General features: G+C 36.4%; 1 protein-coding gene across 2 annotated transcripts; it reads left to right on the plus strand.

Moving 5' to 3' along the window:
• The first annotated feature begins 8,084 nt into the window (after positions 1-8,084).
• On the plus strand, positions 8,085-17,662 carry LOC129941947 (ATP-dependent RNA helicase p62). Of its 2 annotated transcripts, XM_056050726.1 has the most exons (6): positions 8,085-8,185; positions 8,472-8,594; positions 9,046-10,092; positions 10,182-10,420; positions 16,832-17,010; positions 17,104-17,662. In XM_056050726.1, coding segments are annotated over exons 2-6 (1,761 nt in total). In that variant the 5' UTR covers positions 8,085-8,185; positions 8,472-8,592; the 3' UTR covers positions 17,398-17,662. The 2 variants fall into 2 exon arrangements, with proteins under 2 accessions (XP_055906701.1, XP_055906702.1); XM_056050727.1 differs by lacking the exons at positions 16,832-17,010; positions 17,104-17,662 and adding an exon at positions 14,959-16,045.
• The last annotated feature ends 1,923 nt before the right edge of the window (positions 17,663-19,585 follow it).

Below are 19,585 nucleotides of genomic sequence, written 5' to 3' on the forward strand. Positions count from 1 at the left end.
GAAAATCAAACAAACCTTTGGTTATATTATTTCTTGTAGTCAAATAAGTAAGACTATTAAAAGATATAATTATCCCTGTCAATGTTAATAGAGCTGTCAGTTTGACAGTATAATTGTTTTTAATTGACGTGTAACGTTTCTAAAATGGATGTGTTGGGAATAATTGATGTGGAATGACTTAATTACAAGTTACCTCTCTCGAAGTTCTTTGCCGCCAACACAATGTATCTAAAGCCGCCTCTGGCGTGCTGGGCTCAAGAACTCACCAACAAGGAACCCCTGGTTAGATGAGGAATGTCGGCTGGCAAATGCAGCCAAACAACAACACGCAAAGCGGCGCTGCATAGAAGGACGAGAGCTGCTCATGAGCTCTATGAGCATAAGAGGCGAAAGGAACACCGACTTCTCAGAAGGAAAAAGAGAGAGCATGAGAAGCGTTCGGTCGAAGATGTTGAGAGGTTCAAAAGCAGGAACGAAGTTCGAATGTTTTATGGACAGGTGAAATGGAATTCACAAGTCCATTAACCTAGAACCGAAGGCTGCAAAGACGAAAGTGAAAAAGGAGAAAGTGGAAACATCATAATGGAACCGCAGTCAATGGTGAGGATATGGAAGGACCACTCCTGCAGACTGTATAACGTCGACGACGAATCGAATTCTGCTTTCAGGCAAGATGATCAATTCAACATAGACGACAAAAGCAAACAATCCCGTCGTCTTCTTAACATCGCTTACGTAATCTTTTCCGATTGTCAACAACCTGATAGGTCCTTGTCAGTGTTCTCTTAGACCAGGAAAGTCCACAGTCGATCAAATATTCACATTGCGGCAGATTCTGGAAAAAACCCAAGAACACCAAGTCGACACCCACCATCTTGTCATCGATTTCAATTCTGCAATTGACAGCATCTACAGGGACAAGCTGTATAGAGCCATGTCTAGTTTTGGCATCCCTGCCAAACTTGTGCGTTTGTGCAGGATGACCTTGGAGAATTCACGCTGCTCCATAAAGGTTGGAATCAACATAACAGAACCTTTCTATGTCAAAAAAGGTTTTAGTCAAGGTGATGCGCTGTCATGCGATTTTTTTGACATCGTACTTGAAAGAACAGTGCAGAGCTCACACGTCAACACTAGAGGCACTATCTTTCAAAAGTCTGTCCAATTTCTAGCTTATGCTGATGAAATTATCATAATTAGAAGAACTCAGCGTGATGTCAATTGGGCTTTTGTGAGTATTGGGGCAGAGACGGAAAAAATGGGTTTAACGGTTAATGAGAGCAAGGCAAAGTATATGTTGTCGTCAAAAAAGGACAATGAACGACGACGTCTTGGTCAAAACGTCACCATCGACAGACCTTAGTTTGAGGTAGTTAAGGACTTCGTCTACCAAGGCTCCGTTATGAACGCAGTAAACAACACCAGCGCTCTTGCTAACCGCTGTTTCATTGGGCTAAGAAAGCAAGTGAGTGGCAAGGCCCTCTCAAAGGACTAATGTGTCGCTATATAAGACCCTCTTCATCCCCCTCCTGCTATACGGTGCAGAAGCATGGATTGTGGCAAAAGCGGATGAAAGCACCTTGGGTCGTTTCGAGAGAAAAGTTCTTCATCTACGGTCCCGTATGAATCGGAGGGGAGTGGAGGAGAAGATGGAAGGACGAGCTGTACGGGCTGTACAGCGACGTAGACTAGAAGGTTAAAAGTCCACCGACTTAGATGGCTGGGTTCCCTCCATCATAAAGAGTACACCTTAGTTGCCTTCTTAGATATAGAAGGTGCATTTAACAATGTCGACACATCTGCAATTGCACGTGTATTGACATCTCTGAAGGTAGATAAGTCGATCAGCAAATTGATTAATCAGATGCTGATAAGCAGGATTATCAATTCAAAACTGGGCGATTTTACTGCACAAAGGGGTGAAAGCAGAGGTACGCCACAAGGTGGTGTCCTATCCCCTCTCCTCTGGAACTTAGTAATAAATGAATTACTAATTACTCTAGTACCCGTGGTATGATGGTTAGTGCGTTGGACTGTCATGCAATGGGTCTTGGGTTCAATCCCTGCCTGTGCCACCTTAATTTAAAAAAAAATAATTTTCGTGGTACTGCCTCTTGCGAGGAATTGACAATTCCTTCAAGAGTAATTCTTGTCATGAAAAAGTGCTTTCTCAAATTAGCCGTTTGGATTCGGCCTAAAATTGTAGGTCCCTTCCATTCCTGATAACAGTACTCGCACACAGGAATGGTTGCGAGTTGTAAGTCACTAGGCCCTGGTTCACAACGGACTGTTGCGCCACCCAATTTATTTATTTAATTACTCTAGAAAGAGAGTGTTTGCTTATGCGGACTATGTTGCTATTACAGTAACAGGTAAACATTCCAATATACTAAAAGAACTCTTACAAAACGCTTTAAATAAGCTCAATAGATCGGTGTGGACTAGGCGTTAACCCACAAAAACCGACCTTGTCCTCTTTACAAGGAAATACATAGTCCCACTCATTGACCCTCCCCTCATAAACGGTGTACCACTTCAATTCTCTGAACAAGCAAAAGACGTGGGTCTCATTTTGGATAAGAAATTAAGTTGGAAACCTAATATTCAAGAAAGAATAAACAAGGCCACAGTAGCGCTGTTCTCCTGTAAAAAGGCAATTGGGGCCTACAGCTCCGCATTACACCCTCTCCTTTCGTCTACCCGATCATTGTACCATGTTCCAAGCTGAAATCCTGGCTATAAAAGAAGTCCTATCATGGCTTAGAGAAAATGTTATATGAACTAATGATATACGCATCCTCTCGGATAGCCAAGCTGCGTTAAAGTCCCTAGACTCTGTTTCCACTAACTCACTAACAGCCCTAAATTGTCGATCATCTCTTACGGAGATGGCTACACAGTTCAACATTCACCTTTTCTGGGCGCCGGGCCATAGAGACATTCCAGAAAATCGCAAAGCTGACGAACTGACAAAAATCGGAACAACCTTAGCTCTGCTGGCTCACAATGCTAGCATAGGTATCCCCTTAGCTACATGTAAACTCATGGTAAAGCAAGATACCATAGAGAAAACAAACTTCAGGTGGAATAACACGACCACCTGTTTAGCGACAAAACTAATTTGGTCTAATCTTAGCGCCAGGCGCTCAAAACAATTAATCTCTCTGAGTAGATTGCACATTAGCTACGTTATAGGTGTTCTGACTGGGCACTGCTTAATAGGAAGGCATGCTATTCGACTTGGAGCCCCTGCAAATGATTTTTGTAGAAGTTGCATGGACGAAGAGGAGGAGGAGACAATCTCTCACCTTCTGTGCACATGCCCTGCCTTATCACAAAGACGTAGAATCCACATTGAAGTGGGAGACTACTGCTTCAACGATACCAGCGATCTAAAAAATTCTGACATTATTTGTCTACTACGCTTCATTCGGAGATCCAATTGGTTCGACGAGTTAAGCTGATCAATTGATCCATGTGGTATCACAACGGACCATACTTTGGTCTAAGTGTTTTGGACTTCCCAACCAACAGCCACTTTATATATATATTTTATCGCAAAAGTCGGATGGTTGGACTTAACCGGATTACAGCCTTAGTCGGCAGTAATTAAGAGTTTTGCTGAGTACGGACTCATCCTTCTGTACTGTGATTCATCTCACCATGAAAAATAAATTGGAGATATCAAAATCAAAAAAAAAATCCAGCAAATACATAGATAAAAAAAAACTTGAAAGCTCGCTGCCGCCCAGCTACTCTTACAGCCAAGCGATGATCCCAGCTGCTCAAACATGGCACAGACATTTCTAACGCCTGAAAACTCCGCCTCCCACGTGGAATCAAACACGTCTCCAGCATCAATTCATCCAACCGACGCTGAAGTCTCCAACCTGACGACCGGCTGGCAATTACCGCCGAAAAAACATACCGCGAGGTCTGCATCACCTAAGACCTAACCTAGAAATGGATGTTACGCCAAATAAAAATTCTTTCGCTCCACTGAACGATAAACTTATGCTGAAAAGCTCCAGACATAACAGTAGTATTGCCAACCAAAGTCATCAATCAACATTTAATGAAGACGATCCTGCCACTCGCCGAGGAAAACAATAATGAATCTCCAGCCAGCACAACAGAAGTTTCAAACAAAGAAGGAAAACTGTATTCGGGTAAGTTCTGTCCACCTTTAATATTGAGAAACATTGACATTAGACAACTTATCATAGATCTTAAAAATAGTCCTGTGCAATTTGTATACAAAATTGTGAACAAAGGTATTAGTAGTAGACTGTATGTAGACAATAGTCAAGTACATAGGGATCTGATGAACACTCTGAGGAATACCAAAAATGCTGAAGCATATTCTTTTACTTTAAAAGAAGACAAAGACAACTAACGTCTTCGTTATTAGAGGACATACATCTGATTAGCCTCCTTCAGAAATTTTAAATGAACTTAAAACTAAATTTGCTAATATTTCCGATGTTTCGCTTTTCGAAACTTTGAGATCCAAACAAGAAACAATTAAATACAACCTTTTTTTAGTCCGTAACTGTCCGGGTTCGAGCGCCAGTGAACTAACCAAGCCAACTTCAGAGGATGCAAATCCTATAAGCTTAATGAAGCTCCCAGAAAACAGATCCTACATGAAGCCAACGTTAAAAGAGATCAAGCAAAAAGTCTTTCCCATGCAATGTCAAGAGGGGCCCACGTTGTCCCTATACTGGAGTATCTTATAATAGTCATTTCATATCCCAAGATTTAAAATCCCATTTACCCGACACTCCCAGCTCTTTCAATGCGCTAAATGGCAGCAATGTAATGGTTAAAATAAAAATATATTATTATATTTGGTGGAACAGAAGCAAATGGCCTACTTTCATCTACTAACCGAATAAATCTTCGGTTCTTCAACATGATATTATTAAAAATACAACAATACAACATTTCGTCCATGGTCTCACGTTCGGAGAATTGTATAGTTTAAAATTCTCCAAGAAAACAATTCTTTGAATTCTATTCAATTTAATTCAGAAAATAATGATTATATCAGCGACGTTTTTAATGCCAGGTCTAAACGACATTCCAAACAAAATTCTAATGATTGGTTTCAATAATAAAAGCTTTAAATGGTCCTTTAAACAAAACTACTTTTACATAACATTTAATTGTATCTATATTGTTTGATTAGTATCTTACTGTTTTGTTATTTATTATTAATAGCAATCTATACTGTAAATCTGGCAACGCTTAATCCAGCACCTAGCATTAGCACTAGCATTAGCCGGTAGCTCTGGAGCTGGAAGCTATAATAAAATGTTGTTTCGCTTGTTTCATTTCGTTCCTATGTTTTTCCGCGCGATAAATTTAAGCAAGATTTATCGAAAATCGATATTGATCGCCAAAAAAAATGTAATAGATCTACTAATGATGTGATCACACCTATGGATTATTGTTCTTAGGCCTCAACAACACTTTAAGTATTCAAGATTTTATGTAAAAAAGAAATAATGTTACGAAATTTTATTTTTGACTTTATCTAGTAAATATAAAATAAAAGAGAATACTTATATAAGTGTCAGAAGTTTACAGAAGATATACTTCTGACAAATTCACATTCCTAAAAGAATGACAGCTGCTGCAGAGCAAAATGTAGAAAAAATTTTGTGCGTATATTTTCGTATTTGTAACGCCACAAGTATAGTTGCATCAGAATATTTCTTTCGTGTTTAAAATGAAACGTTTTTATTTAATTAAATAAAGTTAAATATTACATATCTTTTAACCTTAACACGTGTGTTAAATAAATTTTTAACACTTTATAAAATTTATTTAAGAGAAAATCAACCATTCATGTGTGCGAGGTATTTCAGGGATAAACTTGACCATTAGTTTCTTATGCCGATTCTGAACGACTAATTTAAGAAAGAACATTTCATGACAAAACTTACTTTTAGAGAATTTGCCTATTCCTCGTAAGAGGCAGTACCCGTGAAAAAACTTTATGTGGTACAGCTACTACAATCTTTACCATTGGTTGAATTGGAGTTTCAAACATCATGTCAAGAACTTTTTAAGATAAAATTTTAAGATAAAGCCTTAAAAATATTCAAAACTGAATTGTCAAATTCAACCTTAAGCTAAAAGCTAAATTCTTAATTATTTAGTTAGATTATTGAATTTGTAATATAATTTATTTGAATGGAATCGAAATCAGTAAACAGCGCAAGAAACAAACAACGAAGACGGTTTGACCAGAAGTGAAACATTTATTGAGAGTCAAAAACTAATCGCAAAGGTAACAGAATACACTTGATTTAAGCATCGGTAGGAATAAATACACGTTGAAACAAATATATTTCTTAAAAGTTCAAACCCTCACTGCGCCATCTAAAGTTTTTTCACGGGTACTGCCTCTTCTGAAGAATTGGCAAATCCTTCAAAAGTTATTCTTGCCATTAAAAGTTCTTTCTCAAAAAAGCCGTTCGGAATCGACTTAAAACTGTAGCTCCCCTCCAGCCCTAACAATATTACTCGCACACAGGAATGTTTGAAAGCTGGAGTGTTGGTCACTAGTCCCTTGTTCTCAACGAGTCCGTGCACCACCTAATTTATTTATATTTCTTTAATAATTAAATAGGGCAGGAGGGCCTCGATCCGTTTTGGTAAACTATTCGGTCTCATATCATAAAATGCTGCTAAAATTTCTAATTTTTTAATTCATACGCATTTTTTCCTGACGATAATTAAAACAATAAGAAAGAACACAAATGGATCATCCTTTGACACATAATACACCAACCATTTGTGATCTTGCTCAGTGTCATGTTCAGTTTCAGAAACCTTTAAAACAAATTTCATTATGGTGGGTATATTTTGTTTCAAATGTAAAAGTTAGCGTGAACTGTAGTTGAAAGACAAAACCCAACAAAGAATCCACATAATTTTATTTTGATCATTGTCAATAATAAAACGTGGCTTATATGCAACTTATGCTGCTTCTCTTTGTGCAAACGTTTGAAGAAAATGCGTCATGATTTTCCTTAATTGGTTACAATTTAGAAAAAAAACGAGTTTAAATTTCGAATCGAAAATTGCACAACCGATAGTTTACTAATTCAATTCTGCTAAGAGTAGGCTTATGTAGGATTTATATGTACGAAGTCTGCTGACAAATAGGATGCGATATAATGAAATCACATTGGTCGGATAGAGAGAGGAGATCTAAAATGCTGACGTCTTCAGATTGTAGGCAATCGGATGAAGATTAAAGTGAAGACGAACGTGTTCTATATTCTAGCATCTACGTTTGCATCAGTGTTTCCATAATTGTGCTAGTGTAACAATATCTTTACTTTCCTTCTTTGTTTTAACTTTTGTAACTATATTACTTTTTTTTTTAAAGTTGTATTCAAATTTCATTTTAATGGAGAGTATAATGCGACTAATTGAAATTTTTTTCTCAGATGGGTTTATACTTTATAAAGAAATTTAAGTAGCAACACTTTAACCCTCATTGTGTACCTAAATAACGTCACCTTGTTTTCTTTTATGGCAATATTTTTTTAGTGGTTTGAAAATATTCTTACATTTTCTTTAACTTTTGTAGGTTGTGTTAGATTTTTAAAAAATGTATTTCATAACACTTTCGTTAGTGTCAAAAAGCAATAGTATTTCATAAGAAGAAAAAGAGTAATCACTGGTCTATTCTCCCCCAGAAACATGTCTGTCCACTTTGAAGTTGTTATTTCTCCTCGAAATAAAATATACAAAAATTATGAAAGTAGTTCTATCTACTGCATTTATTTTAGTTTTTTATAGAAAGTCATTTTGAATTCGAAACGAGTTTTGAACCTCGTATCTTATTTTAAATTAAATTAGTGGTCAAAAATTTGTAAATCATATAAACTTTTTGGTTTGCATTAAAAAATGTAAACATTTCAATTAACTTGAAACCTATCTTCCATTAAAACTTACTTGAATGTGTAAGCCCGCCTTAAGGCTCAAAATGTGTATTAAAATCCCGTCACAATAACATAGAGTCTACATCAGTATCTATCATCCAAACAATCTACTACAATCACTCATCTTCACGTTGTGTAAAATCGATTTCGATATACACACAAGAGGTATCGACCAATCCCGCACTTGCGTCATGTTTTATTCCACTTTTGGACGAGGTTAGGTAAGTTTCTTAGTTTTTCTAACTCTTCGACGGCCGAGTTTAAATTTTCTTTCTTCTAAAATTTTCCCATGAAAAATAATCAATAGTTTAATTTTTTTATTTATTTTAAATCAATCTTATTTTCTCAATACCCTAAGTATTATAAAAGAAAGTTAAAACAGTGATAAAATATGTTAAAAGTATTAATTAATTCCTTTGCAAACTCGTGCCGCATTAGTGCTGCGAAATCTCGTGTAATTTCATCATCAGCAGCCTCAACTAATTTAGTTCGCCATTATTTTCACAGCACATTGCTCCCAGTCACCAGTCCAATAAAATCAAGGCACAGCTGTAGTTTCCAGACATCAGCAAAATTAATAAAAAATTCATCTTTATATATTGACCAAGAAGAAGAAGAATTTGAAAATATGTAAGTATACAAAATTATATTTAAAAATTATAAAAAAAAGAAAAATTCCCCCAATCCCAAGCGTCTGGTGGGCCGCCATTTTGTTTTCATTTTTGCACATGGGTAGACATTTTTATTCGTTGCTTTCTTTTTTCCTATACCAGCAAATTCTCATTTTTAATTAACATTTTAACTCGAATAAAAATGTGCTCTAAGGCTGAGTCATCAGCGGCACACGTTTTGCAAACCTTGATAAATAATTGATGTCAGCCACGGCATCATTTTGCTATCCGTGTGAAAAAGAAAAAAACTTGATTATCAATTTTTACGTCGCAATAAATGCGACATCTACATCTACATATGTATAGCTAAAGAGAAAGCATTTTATAGATACCTAAATTCTTCAAGACTTTTTGCTAACATGAAAAAAACCTTTGTTTCTTCTTAATTTCTCAAAAAAAAAATTATTTAGGTCTCCTCATGATAGAAACTTCAATGGCCGTGGCAGTGGTGGACGTGGTGGTCGCGATGACCGTGGAAGCCGCGGTGGTGCATCCGGAGGTGGTGGTGTACGCAATGGACGCATAGACAAGCGAACTGACCGTCGTGGAGGTGGTGGAGGAGGAATGGGTGGAGGAAATCGTAATAACGGTGGCGACTTGGAGCTCTACGACGTTGACTGGTCCAACTTGGAACCATTCAAGAAGAACTTCTATCAAGAGCATCCCAAAGTAGCAAATCGCAACCCACAAGATGTCCAACGCTATCGTGATCAGCATGAGATTACCATCCGTGGTAAGGCTCCCAACCCAATTGAGGACTTCTCCGAGGTAAATCTACCCGATTATGTGGCCAAGGAGATCAAACGCCAGGGATACAAGGCACCAACAGCAATCCAAGCCCAAGGCTGGCCCATTGCCATGAGTGGCGACAATCTTGTCGGTATTGCCAAGACCGGATCAGGCAAGACTCTGGGTTACATTCTACCCGCAATTGTCCACATCAACAACCAGAAGCCATTGCAACGTGGCGATGGGCCCATCGCCCTCGTCTTGGCTCCAACTCGTGAATTAGCCCAACAAATCCAACAAGTAGCAACAGAATTCGGTTCGTCCTCGTACGTTCGCAACACATGCGTCTTTGGAGGAGCTCCAAAGGGCGGTCAAGCCAGAGACTTGCAGCGTGGCTGTGAAATTGTCATCGCCACTCCCGGTCGTCTTATTGATTTCCTCGCTTCGGGAACCACAAACCTACAGAGATGCACATACTTGGTGCTCGACGAGGCGGATCGTATGTTGGACATGGGTTTCGAGCCCCAGATTCGCAAGATTCTCACACAAATTCGCCCCGACAGACACACTCTTATGTGGAGTGCGACTTGGCCACGTGAGGTGAAGCAATTAGCTGAGGATTTCCTCGGCAGCTATGTTCAAATCAATATCGGTTCATTGGAACTCTCTGCCAATCACAATATCAAACAAGTTGTTGAGGTTTGCGATGAGCATGACAAGGAAGAAAAGTAAGTTTTTTTTTTTTAACTTTTCTCCTTTCAGAAGTTCCACAAATCATTTTCAAGAAACTAATGAATTGTTATCTTTTCTTTTCTAGACTAAAAACACTACTCTCTGATATCTACGACACCAGCGAGAATCCCGGCAAAATTATCATTTTCGTCGAGACCAAGAAACGTGTCGACCATTTGGTGCGTTTCATTCGTAGCTTCGGTGTCCGTTGCGGCGCCATTCACGGAGACAAGTCACAATCAGAGCGAGATTTCGTTTTGCGCGAGTTCCGTTCGGGCAAATCAAATATTTTGGTTGCCACAGATGTTGCTGCTCGTGGTTTAGGTGAGTACCCACATTTTCTTATTCCTTTACTTTTATTTAGGTTTTTATGTAAAAGTTTTATTTTTTAAATTGCGTGGGCAACAAAATTATGAAACAAAACAAAAAGAGTTAAGAAAAGGTTTTTAATTTTTTTCGGACAACTGTTGACTTTGAAAAAGAAGTATTTTTTTTTTCCTTGAAAAGAAAGATTCAAAATTCTATGACTTGGAATTTACTATTGAAGTGTGTTGCATTGTAGGAAGTGGATGTAGATGTGTTGGGGTGGTGGGGGTTATTGATTTTTGTTTGTATTTCTAGAGACATTTCCACCAGCAAAATTGTAGAAGCTTTGGGTAGATAGGTAGACAGACATGTGTCGATTATTGTATTGCGCAGATTTTTGTATATCTGTGTTTTGTTTCTATAACACGCTTTTTGGTTATGTCGTCTGGCTGTGTTTTTAGATTAGCAATCTATCATTTTGTTTGTGTATTTATTATTTATTTTGAAAGCAAATTCCGGTTCGGAACACTTGTGTAGATTTTTGTGTGTGTATCCATTGACTTTTTGATGAAACACGGCGGTGACGGTGACCGGCGACGACGGCTGACGACGCAAAAATATTATTTGTGATGGCATTATAGCGAAAACAAAACACGTGTTATGTAGGTATCCATGAGTTTAGTAGGTGTACATTTATTCATATTTTGTTGACTTGATTGTGTTTTCTATTTGTAGTTTGCGAATAGATTGAAGTTTGAATAACTTGAACTTTAAATAGTATTTTATATTGAGATGAAAACAAGTTTCTTTAATTTATGTACATAATTCCACCGGAAGATATAAAAATGTTATTTGAAAGCGACGAATAGAAATTCAGCGTTATTATACTTTTTGTTAAGATAAGAAGTTTTATTTTTTGATGACTAGATAAAAACTTATTTCTAGTGCGCAGTACTACTAAGTAGGTAGATACATGTGATATGACTTGTTATATATATTTTTATTATTTCTTATCACAAGTTAATATGTAGACAGACATTTTTTTTAACCAATTAGAACTCAGAGCATGAGCATTAAGCAGCTTTCTGGTTTCCTAGAACAAAAATTCCATGAGCTAAATGTAAACATTTTTATTAAAGTTCACAACTGCTTCTATCCATTTATTTTTAATGCCAAGTTCACGTGTGTAATTTATATAATATCACTTATCTCAGGTCTGATTGCGTAAGCCGATTTGTTCAAACGACTGAAGTAAGGCACATCAACTGTCTAAAGTGATAATTCACTGATTCACAGGAGTTGTAATATAAGTTTTATGGGCATCAGCTTAACCCCATTAAAAGTCACTCATGCTTGAGGATGATTTAAATGAGTTTTTTTTTTAATAAATTTTTCCAATTATGTCTCTCCAATGTTAGTTGATGGTTTCGGTTAGTAGCTCCCTGAATGCTTGGTTGATATTGCTTATAGTGCTTGACTTCTTTCCGGATTTTTCAATTCTTAATGGTCTTGTAAAAAGCTCGAAAATGGGTCGCGTCACAGTTCAAAAGCAGTAAGAGAAGAAGAAGAGTTTAGCAACAAGCTCCTTTATAGAAAATGCGTACTTTTGGTATTGATGAATCTTTTATTTGTTGGCTTAGAAATTACCTTTCGGACCATTCAATTCAAATAGGATAGGTTCAAATCCAAAGGCTCCGTTTTGTCTCAGACACTCTTCCTTATTTTTATAAACGATCCTTTTGTCTGAAACTTCTAACCTACTCAATTGTTACGCTTTTCATTCTTGTTCTTCGGATGTGGTCTATGAACGGCAGCTTATGATGGACTTATGATTTTAACAGCATCGTCCTATAATTTCATGCTTCGAAAATTCAAAGCTGTCTCAAAAGCGTAACCCTCCTCAAATGCCACTATCCATGGGTTGTACTTGCATTGAGGAGGTTGACCAAATATCAGTAATATCATCCTTTGGTATGCGCATCACAAACCACTTTTTGTGGAGTCCTCACATATTATACATTGTCAAAAATACATGCTACGATTTAGGTTTTCTCAGACAATGCAAGAAAATTTTACTCCTGATCTGAGAATAATTTAAAAAAGCTTTTAACTCAAGTATAATTCTCATATTTGCACTGTTGCCACAATTACGTACTTAATTCTTCTGGATACAATTAAAACAATAGCTCTAATAATGATAAAAGATCGTTCTCTTACCGAGTCTTGTGCTTTTCTTGAACATCGCAGCAAGATCTCATACCTATCATTGTTTTATCTTTATTTTTAAAAACAATGCTCAGTGCATTACTTCCCTTAAACGATTCAACCATAATACCCGTACTGCTAGAAATATCCATCAGTCCCAATTCGCACGTACCGTTAAGTATAGAGATTCTTTCTTTAGCAGCACTACACGAATGTCGAATGCAGGCTCAATTCAGAGTCATTTCAGGGATAGAACAAACCTATATTTTTATGTCGAACCTGATTGAGTTATTTTTATTTACACCTCTTGGGGGATTTTTCAATTTCTCTCAAGATGCAGTTTTCGTGAAATAAAACTTATAAGTGGAACCACAGGCTAGAATTGAATCTGAGACCTAAGGCTGAACAGTTCTGTGTACGAACCATCACGCGACTGGTACTACGGCTGATGGATGGGTGATAGTACATATCTGTAATTTGTTGCGCTGAAGTTCAATTGTGGTATATCGCTGTAACGCCCACTTTTGGTCGAAGAATTATCACAAGTTTATTTTAAAAGAAACGTGCATTAATATTTCCTCACTGCGATCTTTGCGACTAACACTTTCTATAGATGCATTAGCTATTCGAAAATATCCGAATCCTAAATGCTAACCAAATTCTAACTGAAATGAAAATGCCTCTCTTCAGAAATAATAATTTTCGCCTAAAATCGTTGCCAAACTCTTATGGCTGAATCACAAACACGCTTCGGCTTCGTCTGCGTTACGGGGGCCTGCTTTGAGGTTGCTATGAATGACATTTCTATTGTCATCCCTCCAAAGAGCAAATATTTTGTTTGTTGACATTCTTTGTGTTAAGCTGTCAGACAAAGCAAATGTTCAGATAATTGAACTAGAGCTTTCGTTTGAAGTCATATTACGTTACATTACGTTCTTTTCGTTACGATTGTCAAAAGAAAAGTGCGGTCGAAGCTCCATTCTGATAGCATGCATTGAATTCTTATGGCTGACTCGTAAACGTCAGGTGAAGCCGAAGCTGAAGTGTCTTTGTGATTCCAGCCATTAATTGCTCCTAAGGTTAAAATTATCAAAGCGAAAATGAACTAGATCTTTGTGTCGAGTTGAATACCCGATATTCAGTCTCATTGATTTTTGAACAAACTTGCGTACGCAGGCTCTGGAATGGGGTGTTTCATGTCGGCCAGAAAATTATTTTTAAAAAAATGCACCGAGTTTTCAAGATTGTTCAAAGTTAAGCGAATGTTGACTGACTGTCAAGATTTTAAGCCGGCCCAATTACTGTTCAAACCCAAAAGTTCTGAACTTCTACCACGGATTCTATAGCACCGCACGTAAAACACAATTGTACGATCGTATTTGAAGATACATTTTTCGACATAAATAAAGGTTTTCGACCATGATGGAATTCGAGAATACTTCATACCACTGCTCAAGTAGTTTGCACTTGCGACGAAGTATTTAAGATTATTACTTTAAATACCTAGTATCGAATAATACAAAACAGTAAGGTTATGGGAGATAACATTACGGGACGATTTCCTGCAAATGTGCATTGCGGTTAGAACGACTTAATATTGCTCGCCATTTCTTCATTTAAAAAAGAAATAAGGACAAGTACTTCCGTGAGCGTTTAAACCGAACCAAACAGCAAAGAATTCCAAGAAAAATGCACATCCTTGCATTGTTCTTAAATTACCAACATACATAATGGATGATAATGTGAGTAAAAATTTATCTCGGAGTCTTTTCCTCTCGCGAACTTTGGAAACAAAAATGATGCTCGTAACAATTTTTGTTCGCAAATAAAAAATGCAGTAAAATACATATTTCTAGAGAGATCGACGATTAAGGAAAAAATTGCCTTGGAAACAAAATTTTAATGAAAATTCACGATTTATTTAAATTGATTTACAGATCTTAGTTTGTCGGTTTCAATTGTTGGTTTGTTTGTAAATATAATTTAGTGCTAAAAACAAAAGATCTTGAAAAACAAAAGAGAATGATCACTTCAGCAATATCTAGAGTAACAATTTCCATTAAGTTTCATTTTCCATCATTTTCATACAAATTTTTAACAACTTAACTTAGAGATCCTATAAGACTAATAAACGGTATCCCTTCCTACAATGCAACTACGTATCGTTTTCCAACAAATTCAAACTTAAGAGCCATTTAAGAAAAGAAAAAAAAAGAACAAAAATAATACGTAATAAAAACTCCCATTACCCAAAAAAAAAAAATCAAAAAAAATAACACATTTCAATTTTAATGAGTTTTGGAAATCAATTTTCCTGTTTTTCTTTTTTCTTCCAATTTTTTATTTTACAGAGGCCGATTATGATGGTATGGTGGGGATAACATGACACAATGAAGGATGTAATTTTGTATGTGTACTAAATTGAAAAATTAAAAAAAAAAAACTGAAAAAATGCTTCAAAACGCGCATGGCAATGTTTCGAACAACAATTAACAATTTGTTTGTATTCGAAACTCAGCCATCGTGATGATGATGATGATATCGTCGTTGATAATGATGTTGACGACGATGATGATGATGTAGAATCTCTTAGTATAGTCAGAGATTTTATAAAAATACAAAAAGAAACGTACATAAGCATACACGAGGAGGTATATTCAACATCAAACTGCTCCATAGTTTGCGCTACGCCATGAGTATGGTCTTTGTATCTCTTCAAAAAAAAAAAAAAAAAAAAATGGACAGACACAAAATAATAAAACCTTGATGAGATGCGCGATGGCGCTCAAACTTAGGACAAGCCGATAAGCAGTATACCTCACAACAATTACAAACGGATTTGTGTTCTACAGTAACGGACGAGCTACTTAACTATCCCTATCATCACAAGAGTATGGCCTCTGGTTGGGTTTTCAAAAAATAAAACTAAAAAAACGTGTAATAGAAAAATGAACATAAATTAAGAATGAGAAAAAGAAATAAGCAAAAACAAAAACACTAAATCGTATACTTCGGGCGTCAAATGTAACAATAAAGATCGTGTACCTATGACAATTATTGAAAGACATATGTGATTGTCTGTCGTTGTCACAGCACAAGCGGCAGGGCGGCGGCAAAGGTCACGAAAAATATGCCGCTCCAAGTCTCGTTACAACACACGAAATAATGTAAACAAAATGACGCTTGAAACGATTAATTTTTGCTTGAGTTGTGTTTTAGGGAAAACTCCTCTCTTCAATTAAATATAAACAAAAATATGTAATATCAATCAACCGCTGGCGCTGCAGGCAAAATCCACAATAAATGCATCTCTATCAAACCAAAATGTGTTCTTTGGCATAAACTTTTATACCTACAAAAACAACAACAATAAAAAAACATGCATGCTGAAACAGTCCGCCTCTGTAATTCGTTTGGAAGTTGGATTGTATCAGAAATTTAAAAAAACGTGTGTTTACATTTTTCAAAAAATTAAAAAAAAAATTGATGGACCGCTCGACCTTACGCGAGATTGGATTAAGGGTTGCGCACAACATGTACTCGATATGGAAGTGTGTGGTCCTTAGAGCCATATAGAATTATGTACCGCTGCTGTCCGTTTTCAAGGTCCGTTTGTTGTTAGACATTCTTTAAAAAGCAACAAATTGACAACAGTAGTAGTAGTAACTATAAAAGTAAAAAAAAAATACCTAAAATCATAAAACAAAGGACACATAAGGGTGCGCGACGGATATGCATAGATGTATGTAAAGGAAATGCCTGCTGCTTGCTTTTCTACCTCTGCCCTCTGCTTCAAAGCAAATCAATCAAAACCATACTACACACAACTCTTCTTCTTTTTGTGTTCAAGGTAAAGTAATGTGAATTAAACAATTTTTTTTTCTTGCTCTTTAAGTTAATCTAAACTACTTACTTAGCTGCTAATCACGTTTTATTATATACTACATATTATATGTAAATTTTTATGTATAAACATTTTTATGTACAAACAGAAAAAATTACAATTTAAATTAAGTTCTCACTTTATATCAAAAAAAAATAAAAAAAAAAAAGAATATCAAACCCAAAACAACAAAAGAAAAAGTGCTCATTTTTTAACATCTAGTTTTAGTATTTTGTTTTTTAAATCAATGGTAGTTGATCGCTCCTCACCCTCTTCCCCACAAATCAGCTTAACTAATATGTGAAATATGTTTTTGTTTTGTTGTTGTTGACTAAATTTAGATGTTGACGGTATTAAGTACGTGATAAACTTTGACTACCCACAATCGTCGGAGGATTACATTCATCGTATCGGCAGGACAGGTCGATCAGAAACCAAGGGTACATCGTATGCATTCTTCACAAAGAACAACGCCCGCCAGTCAAAGGCTCTTGTCGACGTTCTCCGTGAAGCAAATCAGGTTAGTTCTTAAACCAACCACCAAACTTGTTCTAAATTGGTCTTCTAATGAGTGACACTTGAGCTTATTTGTATGTTGTTAATATTTTTATAGGAAATCTCACCCGCACTTGAACAATTGATGCGTAACAACCGTGGAGGCTTCGATAGCAATCGTCGTTATGGCGGTGGTGGCGGTTCCCGATTCGGCAACAATGGTGGTACCTTCAGAAAGGGTACACTTGGAGGAGGTAGTAAATTCGGCGGCGGCGGTGGCCGTGGAGGTGGCTATGGAGGAAACAGTGGTGGTTTCGGAGGTGGAAACCGAGATAACGGTTTCGGCCGAGAGAACGGAGGTGGTAGTGGCGGCGGCGGCAACAGCAACGGCAGACACACGCGATTCGATTAGATAGAGAGATACATACCTGTTTTAAAGTATAATGAATTTTGGATTAATTTTATTTAATTATCTTAAGTTTTATTAGATTAATATCAATCTAGAATAAATAAGTTTGTGTTTCCGAGTCCTACCAACCTCTAAGATTATAAAATGACACAGAAACAATCATTCAATATTTTTTTTTAAAGAATAATAATAATAAATTTAAGAAATACATACAATTTTTGTAAAAGAAGACATTCCGAGTCTTTTTAGTTTAAAGAAAAACACATAAGATCAAACAAAAAAAAAACAAAAACAAGACCAACTTAAGCAATTTTATTGCTGCTTGTCAACAATACTGTCAAATGAAACGCAAATTTAATTCAAATTCTATCAATCGTGTGTGTGTTTGATCGAGATCAAAAATTGCGTCAACGGGAGAAGGAAAAGTAATGAGAAGAAAAAGCCGGCTGTTTTGCGGATGATGATGAATATTTAATTAATTTATTATCTCTTCATTCGTGTAATTTTCATTGACACTTAAAATGAAAATTTAAAAAAAGAATATTTTCTTTCTATTTTTGATGATCTAATAGATAAATTTGTGTCTATCGAAGGTAAAAAATATATATTTATATTGTTCGCCTCCTAAATACATACTCTCTGACTCTCTCCCCAACCTGGCTCATTTAAACTAATAAATTATCAACTTAACTCTTTAAATATCAATCATTCATTAAGAATAAAACATAAAAAGATGTAAGAGATTTTTTAGAAAAGAAAAAAAGAACCGAGGCTAATTAAGTGTGGAGAATCTTTGATAAATTAATAACGAGGCGTACTCAATTATTTTCTTTTTTGGTACAACTTAAATATTAAGATATAAAATTATTGTCAAAAATATAAAGAAGATTAAATTTAAAAACAAAATTGTTTGGATCATACAAATAAAATAACAACTTTTTGAACATGTGAATTCAAAACACAGAAGAAAGGAAACGAGTTTTATATATTTTTTTGGAAAATAATTTTCAGGTAAGCTTATGGATTTTGGGTGTCGTTTGTTTTATTGGCAAATATTTTTAGGACTTACTTTACTTTAGTTGGCGCTACAGCTTACTCGATCACTATCTTGCTGCCTCCAGTTTCGAATACCAAGTTGACGTGCGTCGCCCTCAACCTTTTTGATGTTGTTTTATGAAACTGTCAAAAAACTCGATACTCGTTCGAAAGTAGAACATTTTTTGAAAAAAATTTGGTATAACTGGCATTCGATTCTACTTTCATACGTGGTACGATTTGAAAGTAGAATCGGAAATGAGTTTCGAATAGAATCAAAAGTAGAATCGAGTTACATACATAGTAGGGCCCCTGTCGACACAAACCGGATAGATCGTACGCATAACCTTCCTCTCGAAGAGATCCTTCATCCGCCTGGAAGAGAGTCCATGCTTCTGCATTATACAGTAAGACTCAGATGATTTAAGGTTTTTACGGTGGTACTTCGCTAAGGAAACAGCAAGGTTAATTAAGGTTTGATATCCGCGCTGATGTCATTTGCAGAATTAACAGCAGTGCACAGATAGACAAATTCCTTTACCACCTCGAAGTTATACCTGTCAGTTGTCACTTTTTGACCAAGTCTACGGTGTGAAAATACAGTTAATACTTCGTTTTGTCCTCGTTAATGTCAAGATCCATTTTCTTCGCCTCAGACTCGATATTAAAGAAGGTGCCTGTCAGTGCTCGCTTGGTTCTTCCCATAATGTCGATGTCATATGCACGTTCAAGGTTGTGTGGATTTTTGAAAGATGGTGTCACTTGTATTGGCGTTGGTGTTGCGCACCACTCTTTCAAGAATAATATTGAAGCAGATACATGACAGCGCATCGCCTTGTAGAAGTCCTCTGGTGGTTTCGGTTGAGTCTCTTCCAATTTTAAAGCAGCAACGAGCATTTTCCATGATAGGCGTATAAGTTTGGTAAAGATACCAAACTCAACATGGCAAGGTATAGTTCGTTCCTGTGTACACCTGTACATCATAAGCTAATTTAAAATCGATAAAAAGATGGTGTGTTTCGATGTTATGTTCTTGGGTCTTTTCCAATATTTGGCGTAGAGTGAACATTTTGTCGATGGTAGATGCTCCAGTTCACCAGTAAAAGGCTTAAGACGTTCACATAATACGCTTGACAGGATCTTGTATGCGCTGGGG

The sequence above is a fragment of the Eupeodes corollae genome, chromosome 1 (genome assembly GCF_945859685.1).
Source record: "Eupeodes corollae chromosome 1, idEupCoro1.1, whole genome shotgun sequence".
Taxonomy (NCBI): domain Eukaryota; kingdom Metazoa; phylum Arthropoda; class Insecta; order Diptera; family Syrphidae; genus Eupeodes; species Eupeodes corollae.

Excerpts from the sequence above, each read along its gene's own strand:
- LOC129941947 (XM_056050726.1), top strand. Across the intron at positions 10,093-10,181 it reads GAGCATGACAAGGAAGAAAA|ACTAAAAACACTACTCTCTG; the intron begins GTAAGTTTTTTT and ends TTTCTTTTCTAG. Across the intron at positions 10,421-16,831 it reads TGTTGCTGCTCGTGGTTTAG|ATGTTGACGGTATTAAGTAC; the intron begins GTGAGTACCCAC and ends GACTAAATTTAG.